Source organism: Chionomys nivalis, chromosome 15, assembly GCF_950005125.1.
Source record: "Chionomys nivalis chromosome 15, mChiNiv1.1, whole genome shotgun sequence".
Taxonomy (NCBI): domain Eukaryota; kingdom Metazoa; phylum Chordata; class Mammalia; order Rodentia; family Cricetidae; genus Chionomys; species Chionomys nivalis.
Window position 1 is genome coordinate 23890614 of NC_080100.1, and position 24927 is coordinate 23915540.

A 24927-nucleotide genomic window follows, 5' to 3' on the forward strand; every position below is an offset into this window, starting at 1 on the left:
ACAACTGCAAAAGGAATATGCTTATAAAATACTCATGCAATAGAAGGGAATGTTTAAGGTAAATAGAAAGGAAAGGAAATGAAAAAGACATAAATAAACCTGAAAATAAGCTAGCTGGCAATTTTCAGATATAAGGTGAAAATAACATTATTTTACATGACAAAAAAGGTATTCCATGTCATCCAATTTTCTCAGACTTAAACAACTAAGTAACAACATATTAAGGATTATATATTTTAAATATCACTTCACTAGTATCTATTTTATTAGTATGCACAAACTATGCAATAATATTGAACACACATGTGCATCACCTTCCACAATGCTGCAAATGTATTGTGATGTAAATATAGCACAAAGGAACACCATGCTAGGATACTCTATGAGTGTCTAAAGGTAACTGGGAATGGGACATGACAGTTAAATTCTCAGGGAAAAGCTAGGAATACGGGAATACCCAGGGACCAGGAGTTCAGATACTATGAAAGGACACTTTTGCTATGCTCTGCTCCTAGTTATATGAAATGTATGATTTCATATTTGACATAGCTTGCTATATTATTATATCAACAAGTACTTAAGCATTTTATAAGGAGACAAAGTCCGAGGTGTAATAAATATTTGGAAAGGCTCTGCACACTTCTGCCCATGGACAAGCCACTTGCCCTCTCAGCCCAGCCACAGACTAGTCTTATTCCCACGCCAACTTCACTGGCCAGAGCCCCAAGCCTCTCACCCTAGGTCCACATGACAGTGAAGGAAACTCCTGACCGACCTAAGGCGTCTAATTTTCAAATTCTTTATACTCAGTTGAGCTCTAACAGGCTTGCAATATCTACTTTATGAAAATATCTATTTTATGTTTTACTTAAATTATAAGTTCAGGTTATCATAATGCTATTTCAGGTTATCATAAATGCTATTTATAATTTTTCCTAGAAAATTAAGGAGAATAACTTGGGATAAGTAACTAATATCACATAATTTAAAATTCCCTTTAAATTACTGCCTTAAAGAAAAATGTCTAAATATCTACCAAAAGTTTAAAAGACAATATTTTTTAATTTTTTAATAGTATGTGTGACTATGTCTGCTGGCTAAGTAGAGATACCCACAGAGGCCAGAAGACTACGTCAGATCCTCTGAAGCTGGAATTACAGTCACTTGTGAACTTCCCAACACAGATGCTAGAGACTGAAGTCAGTCTGGAAGATATCAAGTGCTCTTAACCACTAAGCTAGGTCTCCAGCTACACATGAACTTTAAACATTAAAGTATTTACCTGGGTCTGTGTTTGTACTTGCATCCTGACTTCCCACAACCTTCCTTCGTACAGAGGCCATGAAATGCAGTCCAGCTGAAGTATGAACATCATCTTCTAACATTTCTTAAACATAACAAAATACTGAAAGCAATCACTGAGAGCCAGCATATTATTGGAAGCACAGTAATCGGAGGTGTGTGTTGGGATGATATCAAAGTACATTTTCTACACGCAGTGCTGTATAACTACATCTTAGAGACACAGTGAATCGAACCCACACAGTGGTCAGGCCCAGAAAACTAGAGCCTTCTCCTCTAGCTAATGAAGATCCAGTGGAAGCAATGTGATCAGATCGCTACTGGAAAAAAACACCCCACCAGAGGAAGGCAGAGTTGAATGAATAAAACCAGAGACAATCAGATAAGGCTTCTGCAGCGGTGTTACAAGGGAGGTAAAAAAGGCTGAGACTGGCTGGCTGAGTAGAAGGAAAAGTAAAAAGGTAGAATTTGGGGGTTGTCATTTTGTTGGTATTAATATAAATGGAGACAGAGAACATAGCAAGGGAAAAAAAGCAGTTGGGCAAGAAAGACAATGAAATCCGACTTCACGAGTTACAAGTGGTCTTTCCCCGATCAGAGAAGCTTGGCAGGAGTAGAATCCAAGTACCAAGTATATTATTATGGCAGGCTGAGTTAGACTGAGATTCTACAAGGAGATGGCCTACAAAGACTAGATGGAATAAGAGAATAATACTGGGCAGTGGGGGTGCACACCTTTAATCCCAGCACTTGGGAGGCAAAGGCAAGCGGATCCCTGTGAGTTTGAAGCCAGCCTGGTCTACAACAGCTAGTTCCAGGACAGGCTTCAAAGCTACAGACAAACCATGTCTAGGAAAAAAAGAGACAGACAGAGACAGAGACTAACAATTACACATAATAAATTAAGTATAATAATATAGACAAAAAACAACTGAGTATATAAACACATAGTTGGTTATTTGTTGCTCTTAGTTTCAGGCAGTTCTCAACTTAGAAGTTCTTAAATAAGAGTGAGTAAGAGTGGGCTTTTTTTTCTTTTTCTTACAAGAGCTGCTTTGCTGGGGAGAGGGGAATGTCTATAATCCCAGCACTTGGGAGACAGAGGCAGAGGCAAGTAGATTACTTATTTCGAGGCCAGCCTACTCTACAGAGCCAGTTCCAGGACAGTCTGCCTCAAAAAACAAAAAACAAAACAAACAAACAAACAGCAACAACAACAAAAAACACCAAAGGGGAAAAAAAAGAATCCTGTGGTCATGGTGTCTCTTCACAGCAAATAGAACACTAAGATAGTAACTTAGTCTCAGTTTTATATTACATTTATTCCTTCCCTCTCTCACCCCAAAAAAGTTTCTCTGTGTAGCTCTGGCTGTTTTGGATCTTGATTTATAGACCAGGCTGGCCTCTAACTCGGAGATCCACCTGCCTTTGCCTCCTAAGTGCTGGAATTAAAGGTGTGTGTCACTACTGCCCAGCCTTATTATATTTATTTCTAAAAAGCTGACTTAACATTAAACTTAGACATTACATTAATCATGTGTATACATACCGAAAGGAATGTCAAATTTTTCCAAAGGCTGAGAATCACCATGTCCTAGTTGTTCCTAAATAGAGCCAAACAATGTATTAATAACTCAAAGGCGTTTATTATTTTGGAAAAAAGTCCATCTAATAGCTTTAAAAATTGAATTCAAAGTTACAGGTTTAATTTCCATTATTTTAGGCCTGTTTACTCTGTCAAAACAAGTGTATAAGAGTTCATAAAAGCCGGGCGGTGGTGGCGCACGCCTTTAATCCCAGCACTCGGGAGGCAGAGGCAGGCGGATCTCTGTGAGTTCGAGACCAGCTTGGTCTACAAGAGCTAGTTCCAGGACAGGCTCCAAAACCACAGAGAAACCCTGTCTCGAAAACCAAAAAAAAAAAAAAAAAAAAAAAAAAAAAAAAAAAGAGTTCATAAAATCCATTTGTCAAGTAATAAAACAGTTATCAATTTAATACCAACTTACTAATTACCATGTACAGGTCTCCACAGCAGAGCAGACTTGACACCCAAACTGTACCTCTATCCTACTAAACTCTTCAGTAGACTCAAAAGATATTTAGTATCTCTGTACATGGTCATGAGGACTCGATGAAAAAGCAAGGCTTTAAAACATACATGATTGAAATTATATATCTCTTTAATGTTTTTTTTCCAAATTCAAAATGAATGCTTAAAGCATTTGACTTATAAAATAGGTTATATAGCAAATGTACCTGGATAAGCCTGGAGGCTTCTTAGCCTCCAAGAGGAAATGATAACATCATGAGCATAGACAGAGGAAAACCAGAGTGACTTCTACACAGCAGTCACCAGGCAGATCACACACCATGAGCATAAGACGGAAGAAAACCCAGAATGACTTTTTTAAAAAAGATTTATTTATTATGGATACAGTGTTCTGCCTGCTCACCAGAAGAGGGTACCAGATATCATTTATAGATGGTTGTAAGCCACCATGAGGTTGCTGGGAACTAAACTCAGGACCTTTGGAGGAATAGTCAGTGCTCTTAACCTCTGAGCCATCTCTCCAGCCCCCACCCCCAGAGTGACTTCTACACAGCGTCACCAGGCAGATGTGCCAAGCTGCTGTTTTTAGTTTGCCGTCAGTTGTTTCTCATGTTCACACTGAGTGTGTCTGTGTCTGGAGGGAATCAGCAGAGCTCAGGTGTATAATGATGGCTAGACCCTTCAAACCACAGCCTGAACCTTCCAGCAACCAGGCTACACAGCCACAAAGAAATACCAAAGTGCTCCATGCAAGTTAGGGATAGATCACTGCAGCCGCTCTGTACCTTGGGCTCCGTGATGACTTCCACGCCGTTACTAATGAGGGGCTCCTCGGGTCGGGAAGTAACACTTGGTTTTCCTCTCGGCTTCTGAGCTCTTCCTTCCCGTAGCTCTCTTTCAGCTCGTCTGCTCCGCCTGACAGAGACAACAGCACAGTAACGTCAGGTTCTCATTTGTGTCTTGACACTTGAAAACAACTGCTGAAAATCCATCTCACTAAGGCTTAACTAAACTAGCAAGGCACTCCACAGGAATACACGGTCACGAGTGACCCTGAATTGAGCACTCTGACTTGGTCACTAACATGTGGAAACAGGTGTACACCTCTGGAGCAACTTTCAAACTCTCTCTCTTGCATGGTAGAAGCTGGTGGCGGAAGCCCTATGGAAACCTCCTCTAAGCTCCTTGAGGAGGCTAAGTAAAAGCCTCAGCAAGGAGAGCTCAACACTGGAAGAACCAGCACTGGTAAATTTGAACACGTGTTCTGTACTCATAGCATACTAATCGACACGTCTTCAACACCCGCTGCAGGTCAAAGGCTGTCATAGGCTCTCTTCAGTTCGACTTGGGAAGCACATCTCAGTGCTGAGACACTTCCTACCATCACCGACTCTCCTGCACCTTCTAACACTTTGGGGGATACATGGTGAAGCGAGGAAAGGTAAATATTGATTCAAAGAGCTAACTGTTCACAGAATTTTACTTGATCCCCAAAATTAGTACTACAGAACATATCTGTTCATTCTGTCACAGAAACATGGAGAAAAGCACTCCAACCCATGAAAAGTAAGAAAAATGGAGGGGGGAATCTTCCCTCACCGCGAGATTAGCTGACACTATGAACTACATTCCTATAAAGGAACTAAAGCGGGACCATTGTTAGGATCCAGGCATACAACACATGAGGTAGCATTTCATTCAGAACTCGCCTCTTCTTTCCTTGTGTTATTTTAGATGGTTCCATGTTGACCTTTAGAAGCTGAAGATGCCCAGAATCACCTTGTTCAAACACATTATGTGCTAGTTTTTGCTGGCTCCTTTTAAATGCCACGAGGTTTTCAAGTGGGATAAGTTGCGGCTTCTTGTACTACAGAAAGAAAGCGTAACAACTCAAATACACAATTATGTTGAAAAAAACAAAGAAAACATATGTTTAAATTAAACTAAGATACATAAGAGACAGAACACTGACTTGGACAGGAAACTGAATATCCACATTTTAGACAATTAGAGAGGGTCGTTAAGTTTCATATAGGTCTTTTTTACTTCCTCCCCTGGAGACTGGCTCAGGACCTTGAGGATGCTGAACCAGGACTTGAAAGACCACTCAGTGGCATCCTTTGCCCTCAACTGAGCCATCTTGTTTCAGAAGTAAGGTCCCCCTCTTCTAAATTGCATTTCCATATAAAATATTACTCCCTGTGAGGGAAATATATGTAGGGCTATATTATAAATATATATTGACTGTAAATACAAGAGGCAGGATGTAGTGGCTTGGAGACTATAGATGGAGGGAGCATATCAGCATATGCTGATAGCCCTAAACAGGGTCAGGAGAACTTGCGCTAATAATAAAACTGTTCTCAAAATCTTTAATGTCCTCTTCTGTTTATAGTATGTTCAGAACAGGAGGCGTGGTTGACTCTTCCTCTAATGATTAACCCTTACTTTCTGTAGCAGCACCTGTGGTGGTGAAGTGTACCTGAGAACAAGTCACTCAATCGCTGCCCTAATACAAGTCAGAATCTCAACCACTGTAAGTTCGTAAGTCAATGTCTTTGAAGAGGACTTGGTATGTTTATAAAAGCTACTGTCTCATTGCTGGAAAGCTACTGACAAACTGCCATGTGCTTAAAAACTTTTATCTGAAACTAATTTGAAGATGATGGTATCACAACTGATAAGAACTTCAAGCACACCATGTGCACTTACTACACACACACTCTCACTCTCTGGTTAATTGTATTTTACTTATATCTTTTTGTTGTTGTTGTTGTTTATTTTTCGAGACAGGGTTTCTCTGTAGCTTGAAGCCTGTCCTGGAACTAGCTCTTGTAGACCGGGCTGGCCGAACTCACAGAGATCCGCCTGCCTCTGCCTCCTAAGTGCTGGGATTAAAGGCGTGCGCCACCACGGCCCAGCTATCCGGCTTATTTTACTTATATCTTATGTATGCAAAAATATACATAAAAGAGTGTAAATTCTGGTATTTATATAAAGAACCTAAAATATTTAAGATGTAAAATAATTTAAAACCTGAATTCTATGCTACTGTCTGTAACAGAAGAATTATTTTAAGAAATAGGCTGATAAAGCCGGGTGGTGGTAGCAAATGCCTTTAATTCCAGCACTTGGAAGGCAAAGGCAAGCGGATCTCTGTGAGTTTGAGGTCAGTTTGGTCTATAAAGCCAGTTCCAGGGTACCCAGGACTGTTACACAGAGAAACCCTGTCGCAATAAACAACAACAACAAAGAAGTAGGTAAAGCATTTGCTGCCGAGCAATGACGGATTCTGTTCCCCAGAACCCACACGGTAGCGGACAACCAGTCCATGCAAGCTGTCCTCTAACATTGGACTGTGTACACATGTATGCACACTGTGCTGCAGAGTTCTGTGTCAACATGACCAATATAAAACTGTCCTGAGAGGAGGGAACCTCAATTAAGAAAATGCCTCCAACGGCCTGGCAGTGGTGGTACATGCCTTTAATCCCAGCACTTGGGAGGCAGAGGCAGGTGGATCTTTGTGAGTTCGAGGTCAGCTTGGTCTACAAGAGCTAGTTCTAGGATAGCCAGGACTGTTACACAGAGAAACCCCCTCTCAAAAAAAAAAGAAAAGAAAAGAAAAGAAAAGAAAGAAAGAAAGAAAGAAAGAAAGAAAGAAAGAAAGAAAGAAAGAAAGAAAGAAAGAAAATGCCTCCTTAAGACTGGGCTGTAGGCAAGCCTGCAGAGCATTTTCTTAATTAGCGATCAATGGGAGAGGCCCCAGTCTATTGTGTGTAGTGCCAATCTTGGACTGGTGGTCCAGGATTCTATAAAAAAGCAGACAGAGCAACCCAGTAAGGGCACCTCTCCATGGCCTCAGCTCAGCTCCTGCTTCCAGGTTCCTGCCCTGTTTGAGTTATTGTCCTGACTTCCTTCAATGGTGAACTTTAAGTGATGAGGTGGTGTAAGCCAAATAAACCCTTTCCTCCAAGAATTGCTTTTGGTCATGGTGTTTCATGCCAGCAATAGTAGCCCTAACTAAGACATACATACTCAGTATAAATAGACATTAAAACATGTTCTTGAGCGCTCACAGAACATACAGAGTTTACAGCATGGGAAAACACAACAGCTTGTCAATCACCACACACAAAGTCATTACCGTGTTCTCCGGGGGCAAACATGAATGAAGCAATGATAGCTGTGGATTTTGTTTTCTTTCTGGGTCAGATTTGGTAGGTACTGAGGGTAATCTCGATGGTGATGAGAATATACAAGGCGGCTTGAACTGCAGGTGTAATAAAGGAAGTCCAAAAGAATTCTGAGGAGCTGTCTCAGGGAGCCCTGCTTTAACATCAAACATACTTTCTGGTTTTATAAATACTGAAGAAGCCTGCTGAGGTGTCAAGTGCTGTCCAACATACTGATCCAAGTTCGCATGCTGAGGGGTGTCTCTGAGGACAGCATCCGCCTTGTTCATGGCTTCCACACTGTAGTGGCTTGGATTTGAGTGGCATGGTGAGGTAGGTTGCACTATTCTCTGAGACAGAGGAGGCTGGCAAGAATCAGATAATCCCCAAGCCTCTTTTGGTTGGGCCTGAGGTCTCAAAGGAACCTCTGGAATTCTTCCTAAAGGTAAGGAGAGGGGCTTGAATTCGCGCTTGGGCTGAAAATGAAGCAGGGGAAAACCACTCCCAGAAGGAACTGCTCTGGCCGGCGGGATCAGCTGCGGTGCCCTCTGGACAGCAGCAGGGGTGAACAGGAGCTGGAGGCCGGTGTCTCCAGCAGGAGTGCGAGAAAATGAAGTGGGTTCCAGGCTTCGAGATGCTCCAGTTTGTCCTCTCATCTTAGGCTGGCCATCTAATTGACACAAAGGAATACTCCCATGTGCAATGTTCTGAGAGAAAAATATATAAAATTATACTATATTATAATTTTTTTGTAAATAATATCAAGTATGATGTGAATGGATAGCATGTTAGAAAAATTGCTAAAAAATACATTTATTCCAATAACAAAAAGATAATGATTAATCTAATAGGACACAAATGCTACTTACTGTGTGTGTGTGTTTGTGTGTGTGCACGTGCACGTGCACATCTGTGATGATTAGCCTTAATTGTTAACCTGACACAACCTAGAATCATGAGGGAAAACAGTTTCAATAAGAGACTGTCTATAGTGAGTTGTCCTATGAATATGTCTATGAAAGATTCTCTAAGATAACTCACATGGGAAGACCCAGGCCACAGTGGGTGACACCATTCCCTAGGCATGGGAAATGACGCCGAGCACAAGCAAGTAAGGCATGTTTTCGTCCCTCTTTACTCTTGACTGTGGATGGGCTATGACAAGATGCTTCAAGTTCCTTCTACTTTGACCTACAATGAACTATACCCTGGAACTGCAAAGTGAGATAAACCCTTTCTCCCCCAAGTTGCTTTTTTTCAGGTTATTTTATGAGAGGAACAGAAATAAATCCAGAATAGAATGCTTGAGGGTCCATGTGCAGGTAGAGACCATAGGACCATCTTGGGTGCCATCAGTTACCATCCATTGTTGCTGTTGTTTTGGTTTTTATTATTTTAAAACAGGGTCTCTAATTGGCCGAGAACTCACCAAATAGGTTAGGCAAGCTTGAGGTGAGCCCAGGGATCTGTCACTATCTCCCCAGCACTGGGATTGGGTGTGCACCATGACTGACTTTTCTTTAACACTGGTTCTGGGGGATGAACTTCAAACATTCAAAACCTCAGACATGAACTTCTGCCAATTGAGCTGTCTTTTCCGTTCTAATGGTATCTTTGTGTGAATTACCTCTGCATTTCCATTACTGTCCTGATCAGGTTGGCTGACTCCTCCATGGTCTGGTGGGCTGTTCTTGCCAGGCTCCCGGCTACATTCTCCCATAGACTCTGGGTGAGCAAAAAATCTCTGTCTGCTATTGACCTCAGAAGCACAACCACTCCTTGTGGGCTTTGATGCTGGGCTTTCCCCAGCATGCACAGGATGAACCTGCTGGAGAAGCCGATGCATGTCTGGGAGATTAGCAACAGACGGTCCTACTATTTGCATCAGGCTCAGGAAATTGATCTGCTGCAGCTAGAATAAAACAAAATAATGCCTTAAACACAATGAAAAGGCCGGGAAGTGGTGGCACAAGTCAAGGTGGCATAAGAGACTACAGTCTGCTGTGGAACAACCTTTGTACACTGAACATGTATTACTATCACTGGCTAATGAAGAGCCAACTGGCCAATAGATAGGCAAGAAAAAGTTAAATAGGATTTGTGGACAAAAAGGCGGTAAGGTAGAAGAAGGTGAAGTCACCAGAAAACATGGAGAGATGCTTTATGAACACACTGTGCTAAAAAAAAAAAAAAAAAAAAAAAAAAAAAAAAAAAAAAAGTATGGCCAAGTGGTAGAGCATAGATAAGAAATACAGATTAATTTAAGTTATAAGAGTTAGCTAGTAGCAAGCCTAAGCTATCAGCCAAGCATATAACTAATATTAAGTGTCTGTGTGGTTACGGGGAGCCAGCGGTCCTGATGAAAAATTCTGCCTACAACAGTCACATATAATATATGGGGCCAAACAATCAAGAGGACACAGTAAACATATGAAGATTTTTGTCTAAATAATAACAAAAACAACAACAAAATCAGAGTGGGGAGGTGGCGACAAAGAGACATAGTGAAAATGAGCGAGTAATGGAGAAAGCAAAACAACGCAGCCACACTCAACCCTGCACAGTAAAACAGTGAACTTGTCAAATGTACAGAGCACTGAGCAGGTAGAACCCCAGCAATTCACACAACAGTTGGAGAAACACTTTTCCCACTTCAAGCTGGTAGCCAGGTAGCATTCCTCGAAGAGGGGTAGGAATGAACTGGAGAGAAGAAGGACAAAGTCAGATTCCTGGGACTGTGGACATCCTGAAAGAGTATCTCACCAGGACTCCTACGTTCGGTGAGAGATCAGTGCCAAGAATCACTAATATAAAATGGAATATAAGACAAAAAGATACCGGCCAGGCAGAGGTGGTGCATGCCTTTAATCCCAGCACTTGGGAGGCAGAGGCAGGTGGATCTCTGTGAGTTCAAGGCCAGCCAGGTCTACAAGAGCTAGTTCCAGGACAACCAGGGGTATTACACAGAGAAACTGTGTCTCAAAAACATAACAAAAACAAACAAACAAAAATATAAGATACCTAAACAAAGACATGAGTAGAGGATTAGGTATGAGGGAAATTAATATTTTAAGAGGAAAAAAGGGGGCCAGAGAGATGAATCAGTGGCTAAGAGCATAAGCTATTCTTGCAGAAGACCTGAGTGGGCTCCCAGCACTCACATCAGACAGCTCACAGCAGACCTATAACCCAGCTCCAAGGGATCTGACGATCTCTTCTGGCAACTACATTCACATGCACATCTTCTACAAAGATACACACACATAATTAAAAATAAAAACAATATGACTTTAAAAAGCAATAAACATAAATAAAACTATTGGTTGAAAGAAAACAATGTGCTTAGGGGGAAAGAAAGACAAAAGAAGTCAAAGCGAACAGTCTTTTGAAATGCCAGATACTTTTGGCCCAAGATAAAATTAGGTCCAAAAGCTTGTATAGAAAATACATTTGGGATTTTTTTGTAGATCTAATTTGATCTACCTGACACCTCACCCAAAATACCCTGAAAAATAAGTCACCCATATCTAGACTACAGGTCCAGAGGAGGAATTGTAAGAGCAGAGAAAGGCATAGAATTCACTTTGACTAGTCCATTTCTACTAGTTTGCTAATTTTAAGCTGTATCATGTGTATATTTATTTACATAGTCAAATGCTCACCTGAACTAATTTAAACATCTCTTCCTGGAGCATCTGCCTAACAGAATCAGAAGAATCTGGTAAGTGAACCCTGTGCTCGTGTCTCTGAGTCTCCTGAGGTGTGGGGACAGGTGTTTGTGAAGCACCATGGGCTCCACTCGACATGAGCGGTGGAACTGAGGAAGATCTCTCTTTAAGTTCAGAAATCTGTGCACTGTGGAAAAACATTCAAATAAAAAATACATTAATCAACAACAGAAATCCCCAAACAATTAGATACAATGACCTAAATACTTAGACACTATTTTTCTTTGGGTCTGAAGGTACTCGGGTGATTCAGGGCTCTCCCCATCATCTGAATGTCTGCATGTGTCCTTCCCAGCAGTGATGTCAGGGCCCAGAACAGCCCACCCTGGCTCCGGAAGGCAGACCTGCACCATCACCCTCTTTAACCATAGAGACCTAGGATTGAAATGCTAACTAAAATTAACAACTGAAAATAGACTTAAGGGGCTGGAGAGACGGTTCAGCAGTCAAGAGCACTGGCTGCTCTTCCAGAGGACCTGGGTTCAATTCCCAGCACCCACATGGAAGCTCACAATTCTTTTAACTTCAGTTCCAAGGCATCTGACACCTTTATACCAATGCATATAAAAAAAGTTAAATAAATTATTAAAAGAAAGAAAACAGAGTTAAAACAAAATGGAAATAATATTTAATTCTAAGATTATCAGCACAAATGACATGATTATTATTAAGCATGAAACCACAGAACTGTGAACATTTCAAACAAACCAGTTTTCATTTATAATAAACCATAAAAATACTTATTAAAACTAAAAATTAAAGACCAAAGCAAGTTCTTTGGTCTCTTTTGGACAAAACAATTATTAGGAAATGGTTCCTTAACCATAAGTCTCTAGTATTTCACTTTATTCTCTTTCGTTCTGTTTACCTCCCTTCCTCCCTCCCTTCCTCCCCCATGTCTCTCCTTTCTTTCAATGGAGCCTCTCTATGTAGCCCTGGCTGACCTGGAACTTACAAACTGCACCCCAAGTATTAGGATTAAAAGCATGCGCCACCACACCCAACCTTCCCAGTATTTCCTAAGCAAATAAATTTTATAAGCTAATTAAGGGAATAAGTATAATATTCAAATAAATTAGTAATTGTTTTCAAACAGAACATACAAAATTGCATGTAGATTTGAACTTATACTCATTCCCTTCAGCACCAGCGTTTTCCCTTTGTTGTGCAATGAACATGCTTAAAAACAAACTGCATTTATATGACAGATCTATAACAACTGACGTGACAATTCTAACACAGCTTCATTGGGCTGTACTTCCAACACTAGCAAGGGGATCCATTCTAATTACGTGAACTTTTTCCTTTAGCAAAACTGTACTGAATTTTCCTTCTAACTCAGCAAAATTTCCAAGTACTCAGTTTAACCTTTGTAGGAAAATTAAAAAGACAAAAACTGGAAAACCTAAAGAGAATTAACTTTTTAGCCACTGCAGCCTGATCTCTCTGACCTGATCTCAGAAGCTCATCTGGGTTGGCCCAGAGCACTGGGCTAAGGACATAGCTCAGCAGCAGACAGCTCATCTAGCCTGCTTGAGGCTCTAGGTTAAACACCAGTGCAAAATGAGGGAAAGAATACTAAAATGAGCTAAAAGCATTTCTTATGATATTAGGGGTCAGAAGATGAATGGGAACAATAATATTTCAATAATATATATAATACAGATTTCTGTTGTACTTGAAATGATTGTCCCAACATAGTTCCACAGGTCTTCAAAACACAGATGGTATAGAAAAATCTATAAATAATTGAGATGGGGCTGGAGAGATGGCTCAGAGGTTAAGAGCACTGCCTGCTCTTCCAAAGGTCCTGAGTTCAATTCCCAGCAACCACATGGTGGCTCACAACCATCTGTAATGGGGTCTGGTGCCCTCTTCTGGCCTGCAGGCATGCACACAGAAAGAATATTGTATACATAACAAATAAATAAATATTTTAAAAATAAATAAATAAATAAATAAATAAATAAATAAATAAGATGTCAAAACAGTACGCCTATGCAGCTCTTTGCTTATTTTCTTGGTTTTTAGTACAAACACTTAGCAATTATTTCAGACTGGCACAGTAGGTATCAATTCATTCTCTTATTTTTAAAGCATGGTTTCAAAATGGAATAGGAAATAAAAACATCTTACCTAGAAGTTTCTGAATTTGCATCTACACAAAGTGAATAAGGGATGGTATGTTCAGAATTTGACAAGGTTTCAATCACACTACAAATAAAAATAAGTGATTAGGAGCAAGATACTCGTCACATTTCTAAGGTGCACATAACTACAGCTCTGCCACCTACGAATCCAATCCTCTAATGGTCCTGCAATGCTGAGCTCATAATCACAATCTGTTTACATTGGTCTCCATAGCAATTAGTCACAGATTCAAAACAACAGCAAAGACTCCACGACTTAATCCACAACTCGAGCAGCACTGATTGCTCAGCAATGAAAATGTAATCCAAACCTAGGGGACACGAGGTTATCTATGACCCATAGTTCTGCAGAATAATGGCACTTTACTCGGACCAAAGAATCTACTGATATATTTGAAACTGTAAAGATTACTGTTTAAGAATATCAATATTATCTCTGTGAGTTCGAGACCAGCCTGGTCTACACAGCTAGTTCCAGGACAGGCTCCAAAACCACAGAGAAACCCTGTCTCAAAAAACAAAAACAAAACAAAACAAAAAAATCAATATTTCTAATACTTTATAATGTCATCATGGGACATTCAATTAATTCTTTAGTGGACAGGAAATACAGCTCATTTGTAAAGTGTTTTTCCAGTATGTGAGAGGCTCTAGAAACAATCCTTAGCACCTCAAAGGGAAACTATTTTAGCTGGGTGTGGCGGCATATGTCTTTAATCCCAGCATTCGAGAGGAAGAAGCAGGAAGAGTATGAATTTGAGGCTAGCTAGAACACAACAAAGTTCTAGGAAATCCAGGTCTACATAGTGAGGCCCTGTCTCAAAAGCAAAAAAATTTGTATTAACTATTCAAAATAGAAATAAGCCAGGTGGTGGTGATGCATACCTTTAATTCTAGCACTCGGGAGGCACAGACAGGTGGAACTCTGAGTTTGAGGCCAGCCTGGTCGACAAGCCAGGGCTGCTACACAGAGAAACCCTGTCTCAAACAAAAAAACAAAAAAAAACAAAATAGAAATAAAACCAACTTGGCAAGGAAGAGGTTTATTCACCTTACAGGGCTACAGTTCGTCATAGAAGAAAGTCAGGGCAGGAATCTGGAGGCAGGAACTGAAGCAGACACTATGGAGTGAGACAACTCACTGTCATGCTCCTACTGGCTTGCTCAGTTTGCTTTCTTGTATAATTCAGGGCCAACTGTCCCCACCCCCACCAGTAATCTAGACCTTCCCACACCAATCATTTATCAATAAAATGCCCTACATCTTACAAGCAATCTGGTAAGTTTTCGAAACTGAGGTTCCTCTTCCCAGATAACTATGGCTTGTATCAAGATGAGAGAGAGAGAGAGAGAGAGAGAGAACATCAGACAGACAGACACACAGAGAAACACACATAGAAAGACAGAGACATTAAGGCAATCCTAAAATTCTTTGTGTGAGTATAGTTTGTACAGCATGGTATGTTTGAGCATGGGTATGTATGGAGGCCAACAGTCAACCGTGGGTGTCATTCCTCAGGGGGTGTTCCTTCTGGCTTTGGGACGGGGTCTTAACAATTAGGTTTGGCTGGTTGGCCAGGAGGTTCTGGGGATCTGCCTATTTAGCCAGCACTGGAGTTGTAAGTGAGCTCTACCATACCCTGCTTTTCACATGGGCCCTAGGGATGATATTCAGGTCCTGTGCTTATACAATAAGCAGCTTACTGGGTCAACTATCCCCCAAGCCCCTAAATTTTCAAAAATTCTAAAAATTTAAAAGTCATGTTCAAATTGCAACTTACAAAAATTGCTATTGCTTTCACCTCTCCGAAACAAACAGCAGCAAAGTCTGCACGTCTGTGCCTAACGGACAGAATACGGTGACTACAACCCAACAGTGAAGGTCGTGTGCATTCAGATGCACAATGCTTTTGTATTAATTCAATAAGAATAAAATCAGTGTGGACAGACAGTTCCTTAATTAGCAGCTGAATAAACTGGCCTATTTACAGGCACAATTTATTTTGATAAGGCTGACAGTGATAAGAGGACAAAAGTAAAAAAGAAACGATTACATCTATGAAAATATAACATTTACCAAAACAACTCCCTGTCATTACAAATTAAAGTTATAATACCAACATAAAATATATATTATAAATTATGAAAAATATCTAAGTTTTTTTTTTTTAAAAAGGCAATAATCACGTTTTCGTGATTTGAATGAGAATGGTTCCCACAGGCTCCTATGTTTGAATGCTTTGTGTCCTGTTAGTGGAACTGTAAGGAGGTGTGGTCATGTTGGAGAAGGTGTGTCATTTGGGGCATGCTTTGAGGTTTCAAAAGGTTTTAAAAGCCCACACCAGACCCAGTGACTCTCTCTCTGCCTGCTGCCTGTGGATCAGGATGCAAAGCATGGATCTCAGCTAGTGCCAGGATGATCATGGACTCTGAAACTAAAAGCAAACATCCAACTAAATGTTTTGTTTTAATAAGATTTGCCTGGTCACAACATATCTTCACAGCAACAGAACAACGACAAAGACACGTATCACTCTTTCTTTTCCTTACCCTTTCTGTTCTGTCAGTTTTGTATCCACATTCGTCTCCAGTGGTTCTTTCCTGGGACACTGAGCCTCTTCTGTGTTATGCTATAAAAATCAATAAGGCCCATACCCACAATGAAAACAGGTGAAACACAGAGGCATGACCACTGGTTATTTTGAATTTCACATTAAATATCAGTCTAAAAAGCAAGTGACAAAATGAACCTTAAAAGGTTCATTCCTGCTCTGACCAGGTCATTATGCAAGTGAACTGCCTTTAGCCCATCAGTATTAGCTATTGAGTCCGTTAGAGTAGATGAGGCATTGTTATAGACTGAAGTTTTATAAATTACATGAAACCTGTGAAAACCACTACAAAATGATGGGAAACTAATGCTTTTTGAAACAGACGTTAAAGTAACAGAGAAGACCTATGTTCCGCATGGAAATTTGGTTGTGAGAAAACGAACAGTACATAGAAACTGCAAACCACTGACCCATACTTCATAAACAAGGACCCCTTGACCACTCTGGACTAACTCGTTTGAGTACTTCAGGAAAGAGACGCGTAATCCAATCTCAGAGAAAAAAATTCAGCACATAGACTAGAGGTCAGCACATCTATAGCAGACAGCAGCTTTGCCTTAACATACTGTACAATGGGGTAAGCACATGTAGGTGCAATTTCAGCACGAGGCTGAAGTTGCCTATTCTTGTATGCTGTTCACTGACTTACCTCTAGTAAGAGCTGTGATGCTGGCACGCACATGGCAGCACTGGAACCTCTGAGACTCCCAACAGGTCCTTCTAGGATTAGAAATGAAGGGAATGCCAACTTTTAAAGATAATCTTTTACTTTTTCTTTCTCTCCCTAAGGTTTAGGGGATATTACAGGAAACAATGTAACAGAAATACTGTCTAACCCCATACAAGTACATTCCAAAAACACCTAAAGACTACTTCCTCTGCATCAAGAGATCCCAGGAGAGCCCCGAGAGACCTTGCACAGTTTGAGTAAGTCCAGCAAAGCTTGGGGTTCTTTCCAAGAGAGGCTCACAAATGGGAAGAGGCTCACAGCTGGGAGAGGTTCAGTTGGTTCACAAGGTAGAGGCTAAATCACTACCTTGGCATGGCAAGAGATTCAACTTAGAAAGCTACTAACAAAAAAGTCTTGCATATTCTTGGTTTTATCTGAAAACCAAGGTACAAGTTAATATGCTCAGCATTTCAAAAAATACTGCTATAAGTTTTAGTTCTAGCCGGGCATGGTGGCGCATTATGGAGGCAGAGGCAGGTGGATCTCTGTGAGTCAGAGGTCGGCCTGTTCTATGGAGCTAGTTCCAAGACAGCCAGGGTTCTTACACAGAGAAACCCTGTCTCAAAAAGTTAAAAAAAAAATATTTTAGGTGTAAGTAATGGCAAACATAAGTAAGAATAAAGGAGTTATTTTGAATGTTATTAACTTTATGAATTAGTAACATCAAAGGAAATTATGATCTGCAGGAACTGACCATCACAGTCTGAGATGAGAATATCCACTTCATCATGTGTAAATGTTTCTACTTCTGCATGATTCCCATCAACACCTACGAATTCTTTCTCGGTCTCATGAGTGATGGGAATAATCTCATCCTCAATTCCTTTCACTTCAGGATTTTCTGCTTCAGCTGGCATTCTGCTAACAAAATGTAGAAATGAAAATTACAACCCATTCTTGGAGACAAACAGCTTCCTTTCATTTAATTTGTTCTTTTCAACAATGAACAAACTCCATTTTCATATTTTCTATGTCTTTTTTTAAAAAAAAAATGTATCTTACATTTCTGATACATGGAAGGTCCTAGTTTTCATTTGCTCAAAATACTAGAGTAGGCCGGGCGGTGGTGGTGCACGCCTTTAATCCCAGCACTTGGGAGGCAGAGGCAGGCGGATCTCTGTGAGTTCAAGACCAGCCTGGTCTACAAGAGCTAGTTCCAGGACAGGCTCCAAAGCCACAGAGAAACCCTGTCTCGAAAAACCAAAAAAAAAAAAAAAAAAAAAAAAAAAAAAAATACTAGAGTAAATCCAGCTTATCTAAGATTAGAGCCTCACAAAGGAGTCTTCACGTTATAGGGCTTTCGCTATGGTATTCATCATAGGCAGGTTCCTGTCTCCCCAAGGCTGCTGTCCAAGGCTTAGCTAACGGAGCAGCACTCCTGGGAGGTGGACAAAGCTGAGAGGTCGGCCCCTGGGGACGTTCACGGGTCACTGAATACATGCTTTTGAAGAGGGGCTTGAGACCTGGCCAAGAAGTGGGTGGGTTTTCTCTACCATGCACGTCCATCATGATGTGCCACAGACCTAAAGCACTAAGGCCACCAACCATCGGGGGAACCTCTAACACCGCAGGTAAGACAAACCCTTCTCTGCAAGCTGGCTACTTCACATATATCATCGTGACAGAAAACTGCTGAAATGCTCATTCCTTTCATTTTTAAGTGCTCAAATCTTCCTCTTAAGCAACAGCTTTACTGAAAAGGAGAGTACACATAGCAACTTACTTCCGGACACGCTGACAACATTCATTCTGCTCACTTCTCTCCTCAGCTCCAGCCTGAGCTGCTACAGCAACTGGGGAGTCAACATTAGCGTTGCCCTCCTCCTCGGCGGCTACTTGAGACTCAGGGTAATGACTCTCCAGCACCTAAAGAAAACCAATTACAGAATTTTGAATGGAGTATTGATCCACTTTTTAAAAGTATACTTTTGAATCTATAGATTGCCTTTGGTAGAACTGTCATTTTTGCTATGTTGATCCTCCCAATCCAAGAGCAACGGAGATCCTTCCAATTTCTGGTATCCTCTTCAATTTCATTCTTCAAAGACTTAAAGTTCTTGTCAAATAGATCTTTCACTTCCTTGGTTAGAGTTACCCCAAGATATTTTATGCTATTTGTGGCTATCGTGAAAGGTGATGCTTCTCTGATTTCCCTCTCTGCTTCCTTATCCTTTGTGTATAGGAGGGCAACTGATTTTTTGGAGTTGATCTTGTAACCTGCCACATTACTAAAGGTGTTTATCAGCTATAGGAGTTCTTTGGTGGAGTTTTTGGGGTCGCTTATGTACACTATCATATCATCTGCAAATAACGAAAGTTTAACTTCTTCCTTTCCAGTACGGATCCCCTTGATCCCCTTATGTTGTCTTATTGCTATTGCTAGAACTTCAAGCACTATATTGAAGAGGTATGGAGAGAGTGGACAGCCTTGTCGTGTTCCTGATTTTAGTGGGATGGCTTTGCGTTTCTCTCCGTTTAATTTGATGTTAGCTGTTGGCTTGCTGTAAATAGCTTTTATTATATTTAGGTAAGACCCTTGTATCCCTAATCTCTCTAAGACCTTTATCATAAAGGGATGTTGAATTTTGTCAAATGCTTTTTCAGCATCTAATGAAATGATAATATGGTTTTTTTCTTTCAGTTTATTTATATGATGGATTACATTGATAGATTTGCGTATGTTGAACCAGCCCTGCATCTCTGGGATGAAGCCTACTTGATCATAATGGATAATTTTTCTAATGTGTTCTTGGATTCGGTTTGCCAGTATTTTATTGAGAATTTTTGCGTCGATGTTCATGAGTGAGACTGGCCTGTAATTCTCTTTCTTAGTTGAGTCTTTGTGTGGTTTTGGTATCAGGGTGTTTTATAGAACTGGTTCTCTTATAAACTCACTAAGTATTTATTTACTTCATTTGTACAGCCAATTATATTTGTTTCTAGAAGCAGTAGTCAGGTCTTTATAGTCTACCTGGAAAAGGTAAATTTGACTTCCTAAATAAAGCACATAAACCATTCTTCAGCTGGGCAGTGGTGGTGCACACCTTTAATCCTAGTACTTGTGAGGTGGGTCTCTGGATCTCTGAGTTGAAGGCCAGCCTGGGCTACAATGAGTTCCTGGACAGCCAGAGCTACATAGAAAAACCCTGTCTCGAAAATAAAACAAAACAAAAAAAGAAACTATTCTTCCACATATTTAAACGACAGTAACTCTGTTTTCGGGCCATAAAACAGCAGTAGTAAAAACGGGAAGTACGCATTTCTCTGTTTGCCATTATTATGTCATCTGGAAACCGGGGAGAGAGATATCTCTGTCCACAGATCCCTTACCAGGTAAACACAAGGATCCAAGTTTGATCCCTAGAACTCATGTAACAAAGCCAGGTGTGATGGCACACAGCTGTAATGCCAGCGGTGGACATGCAGAGAGAATCCCTGGGTTCACTGGTCAGTCAGTCAATCTTCCCAGCAAGTTCTAGGCCAGTGAGAGACCCTGTCTGAAAAAACTGGGTGGACAGCGCTTGAGAAATGACATCTAAGGTGACCCAGGCCTCTGAGTGTGCACATGTGTGCACACACACACACACACACAGACTAAAAGATATTTCCTAATTACACAGTGTTGAAAACACACGTGCTGGGCTGGGGAGACGGCTGAGTTAAGAGCACGGCTGCTCTTCAGAAGGCCACGATTGTCCCTAGCACCCACCTGATGGCTCACACCCATCTACAATTGCAGTTCAGAGGATCCACCTGTTGGTCTCCCCAGGTGCTGCACGTGTGTGCACAGGCATATATGCAGGCAAAACAGCCAATACACGTAAAAGAAAAATGTAAAACAATAAATCAATGTATTTATTTTGTCTAACTCAGATGTGTCTTACCTAGAAATACAAGTTGCAAGAAACAAGTACCCTCATTTCACATAAAATTCATACCTTAAATAGAAACTGACATTAAAAGGAAAAGAAATCCATCGAAAACACTAAAGTTAATGTACACACACATGAACATAGAAATTAATGTCCATACACACATACATATTTCTTCAGCACTGTTTTAGAATGAAGGATTTCCATTATCAAGTGAAAAGAACTGATCAACATTGCTCCTCTACACATATTTTTTCTTTTTCTTTTTTTTTTTTATATTTATTTATTTATTATGTATACAATATTCTGTCTGTGTGTATGCCTGAAGGCCAGAAGAGGGCGCCAGACCTCTTTACAGATGGTTGTGAGCCACCATGTGGTTGCTGGGAATTGAACTCAGGACCTTTGGAAGAGCAGGCAATGCTCTTAACCACTGAGCCATCTCTCCAGCCCCCACATATTTTTTCTGGGTCAGTTTTTCCAACTTTTTCTCTCTCAAGAAAGTAAGTAAAAACATCCCTAATGCATTTGATGAAAACTTCAGTCATAAATACTGGCTAACCTGGCCCATTATATCAACAACACATGAAACTTAAAAGGAAAAAATACAATGTAATTGAAGGGAGTCTGGTCAGCTTGAGCATGGCAAACATGGCTCTGGCAGGCCTTGCCCTTCTCACCTACCCCCTCTGCCTGGCTAAAAGCCATTAGATTACACTAGCCACCAACGTTTATTCCCTATTTGGCCACTTCCTCCTCCTGGGGCTGACTACCAAAGTCCAGGAATCAGAAGCCCCCTTTGGTTCACCTAGTTAACATGCCCAATTAAAATTAAACACCTCATCCTAACACGAGTTTACCCCTTTACCTTTATAAACTGCCATTTGCCCATGTGCCATGTCTGTCTCCCCTCTGCTTTGTCCCTCTGGGACAAATATCCCTGACCCTTTCCCTCGTCCCTTTCTCTTGTCTCTCACCTTCTATCTCCTTTACCACCATATCCTAGCCCATTCTAACACAGACCCTCCCTCTTCTCTTAAAAATTATACCTGCAAGGTCATTTGCTGCTGTTTTCTGCTTAAGTAAAAGCAGCCACTTTAACTTTTCTTTCTCGCTTAATAAAGGGTCTCTGTGAAGACAGGTGTTTGGGCGTGGTTTGCGTCTGGTCTGGGTCCTGGGAGGAAGCCCCCACTGTTCAGGGGTCTCCTTCGGCCACAGCGTTTATAAAGTCACCAAATCATTTTCTTCCTTTCTATTGTCTACAAACAAGATAAAACGTAAAACCTTCACAGCCACCCTAAAGGAACTTTCATTGTGACTTTCCTTTGTTGCTGTTGTTGTTTTGATGGTTTTGTTTTTGAGACAGGGTTTCTCTTTGTAGCACTGGCTGTCCTGGAACTCTCGCTGTAGACCAGACTGGCCTCGATCTCAGAGATCTGCCTGCTTGTGCCTCCTGAGTGCTGGAGTTAAAGGTGTGTGTGACTGGGCCACTATAATTTTACTAAAGAATGAAAGAATCTCTTAAAAAAAAAAAAGAAGATACTCTATCATACTGGGTATCACAGTACACAGAGTATCACACCAGGTGATACAACATATAATCAACACAGTTAATCAATTTTCTATTACTGTAATAGATTCTTTAAAGCATAAACAAGTTTTAAACTAAAACGGTCCTTTCTTCATTTGTAGTAAGTGGCTGATGTAATTACCTTAATGATGCCGTTTTTTGTATTATATGCAGCACCATAGGGTTGCTCCAGGAGCCATAGAGAGGTAAGAATGGCAGCTGTCGAGGTCTTTACACGAATTACGGGGCTGTATTTACAGGACGACTGAGCAACTCCAGAGTCACAGAGGAGTCTTCGGTCAGACCACCGTACCATCCACTCCACAAGTCTCCCAACCTGGCCGAAGATGTTCTCAAGCGGCAGAGGAAGGCCTTCTTGAAGGCTGGCAGCACTACACTGAAATGCTTGGAAACAGAACCCTCCATTTTGAACGGACTTGGGAACCCAAAAGGAATGGGTTGATGGTCTCTGCATTAGAGGATTCTCTCGCTTGTCGTCCTGAATTCTATAAATTGGCTTTTGTTTTAAGCCAAACAATCCCACCTTTCTTTCCTTTTTCACGACTTCAGAAAGAGGGTTCTCTGAAGTGCTTGCTGACTGGTTAACTAGTTCTGGAGAAGAAAGTGCCTGGCTTTCTAAATTTTGGGCACACGTACTGTTTAGAGAGAACAGTTTTTCACATGCATGTGACTCAGGAATGACAGCAAAGCAAGAACCAGCTCTATACACATTCTTGCTTCTGGTTTTGCTCTGGCGTTGTTTTAATGTTGTATGCACATCAAAAAGTAAAGAATTAAGTTCATGTTCTCTAAGGTGCCCAGAAAAACTTGTCAAGAATGGAATGCCAGGATCACTGGAACAAAGGTCTCTTTCAAGAACATAACTCAAGAAGAGTTCAAGGAAGTTAATATATTCATCATCATCACGCTCAAATTCCCAAACACCAACTGTAGGAAGGGCTATTTTTCCTAATGGTTCATGATTGTCTTTCCTTTGCGAGCCTTTTTTCTGACGACAAGCTTTCTTTTCATCATTGGGCTTACCAACCGATGTTAACTCCCCATGACTTGGGGCATGCCTATGGTTAAAAAAAAAGAACAGGATAAATTTAACCAATATTTATTAAAATTAACCTTATAAAGATTTTAAAAACATTTTCTGTATTAATCAAGTCATGTATCTTTTTGTGTTTGAATTATCTATCCTTCAAATGAAGCACGATGAACTAACATGATCTCTAAGAAGCAGATGGTTCTATAAGGTCAAAAGGACAGGGGCTGTAGAAAAGGCTCTACAGTTAAAAACACGTGGTGTTCTTCTAAAGGACCTAGGTTGGGCTCCTACCACCCATGTTGAGCAGCTGAAAACTATTTGTAAGTTCAGTTTCAGGAGCTCAAATGCCTTTTTATTATCTCCAAGGAACCAAGCACACACATTATACACATACATACACATGAAGAAAAAAATAAATATTTTTAAAAGTACAATATGCAAAGGGAAACTAGGCATTAAAAGAAATTAAAGTGTATGCATTTAAAGGTCACCAGAGAAAAAGAACAAGAGGGCCAGGAAGACGGCTCCTTGAGAAAAAGCACTTGCTGCCAAACCTCACTTTCTGAGTCTGAAATGCACACAGTGGAAGGAGAGAACTGATTCTCTCAAGTTGTCCTCCCACTTCCACAGGAATGGCATGACATGTGCTTATCACCATACACCACACACACACACACACACACACACACACAAATGAAAAGCATAAATGTTCATTCAGAAGGTGAAAAATGGTCCTCTAACAAAAATGCACCTAGCATCCCATGCTTCTCTGTCAACCCCACCCCACACGGTTCCCCTGCACAGATCCTCAGGGTCTTCCTACAAGAATGAAAACAAACAGCTGCTATGAAACCTGGTGGCAGGCACCTTATTTTTCTTTCAGCCCCAATTGTCAAGCGACATTTTAACACAGTTGCTAGATTCCCAGATCTCTCAGTAAGAAAAAAAGCTGTGGAATACCTGGGCCCCAGGTGAATGCATACCTGCTTACCTAGAATGCACAGAAGCAGCATGAAAAGTATGCTATGTATTTAAGTGCAGGTGTTTTATTTAAACCACATTATTAAAATGTTATTAGATGGGCTGGACAGGCGGCTCAGAGGTTAAGAGCGCTTGACTGCTCTTCCAGAGGTCCTGAGTTCAGTTCCCAGCAACCATATGTATGATGGCTCACAACCATGTGTAATGGGATCAGATCCTTTTGGTGTGCATGAGGACAGAGCACTCATGTACATAGAATACATGAATAAATAAATCTTTAAAAATATTATTAGAGGGGCTGGAGAGATGGCTCAGTAGTTAAGAGCATTGTCTGCTCTTCCAAAGGTCCTGAGTTCAATTCTCAGCAACCACATGGTGGCTCACAACCATCTGTAATGAGGTCTGGTACCCTCTACTGGCCTGCAGACATACACACAGAATATTGTATGCATAATAAATAAATAAAAAATATTAGATATGGTTCAAGTATGTTTGGACTAGATTCGATAATTTAAGATGAAAGTTATTAATTATTTAGTTTTTAAGTCATAAAAGGACATATTGCATTGTAGTTACTAGAATTTTAATCAAAACCAACAAAACCCAATGGCTTAAATCACAGGTTTATACAAGCAAGTACCAAAATAAGCGAGCACATTCCCTCCTTTGTGTCCTCAAACACTGTATGGCTAAACCCAACCAT

General features: G+C 40.7%; 1 protein-coding gene across 6 annotated transcripts in view; it reads right to left on the bottom strand.

Moving 5' to 3' along the window:
* The window catches only part of Cplane1 (ciliogenesis and planar polarity effector complex subunit 1), a 91849-nt gene that overhangs the window by 25867 nt on the left and 41055 nt on the right, over positions 1-24927 (bottom strand). For 4 of the 6 annotated variants that reach the window (XR_009058351.1, XM_057789470.1, XM_057789471.1 and 1 more), the window contains exons 26-38: positions 22332-23268; positions 18471-18613; positions 17442-17608; positions 16667-16737; positions 15956-16035; positions 13392-13469; positions 11190-11382; positions 9155-9439; positions 7500-8234; positions 5062-5219; positions 4138-4267; positions 2852-2906; positions 1283-1387 (exon numbers count right to left, since the gene is read on the bottom strand). Coding sequence is in view for 5 of the 6 variants with exons in the window: in XM_057789470.1 (XP_057645453.1) it covers positions 1283-1387; positions 2852-2906; positions 4138-4267; positions 5062-5219; positions 7500-8234; positions 9155-9439; positions 11190-11382; positions 13392-13469; positions 15956-16035; positions 16667-16737; positions 17442-17608; positions 18471-18613; positions 22332-23268 (3137 nt within the window). In the remaining variant the exon portion in view is untranslated. The remainder of the gene's footprint in view (positions 1-1282; positions 1388-2851; positions 2907-4137; positions 4268-5061; positions 5220-7499; positions 8235-9154; positions 9440-11189; positions 11383-13391; positions 13470-15955; positions 16036-16666; positions 16738-17441; positions 17609-18470; positions 18614-22331; positions 23269-24927) is intronic. The other 2 variants (XM_057789468.1, XM_057789469.1) reach the window with 2 other exon arrangements.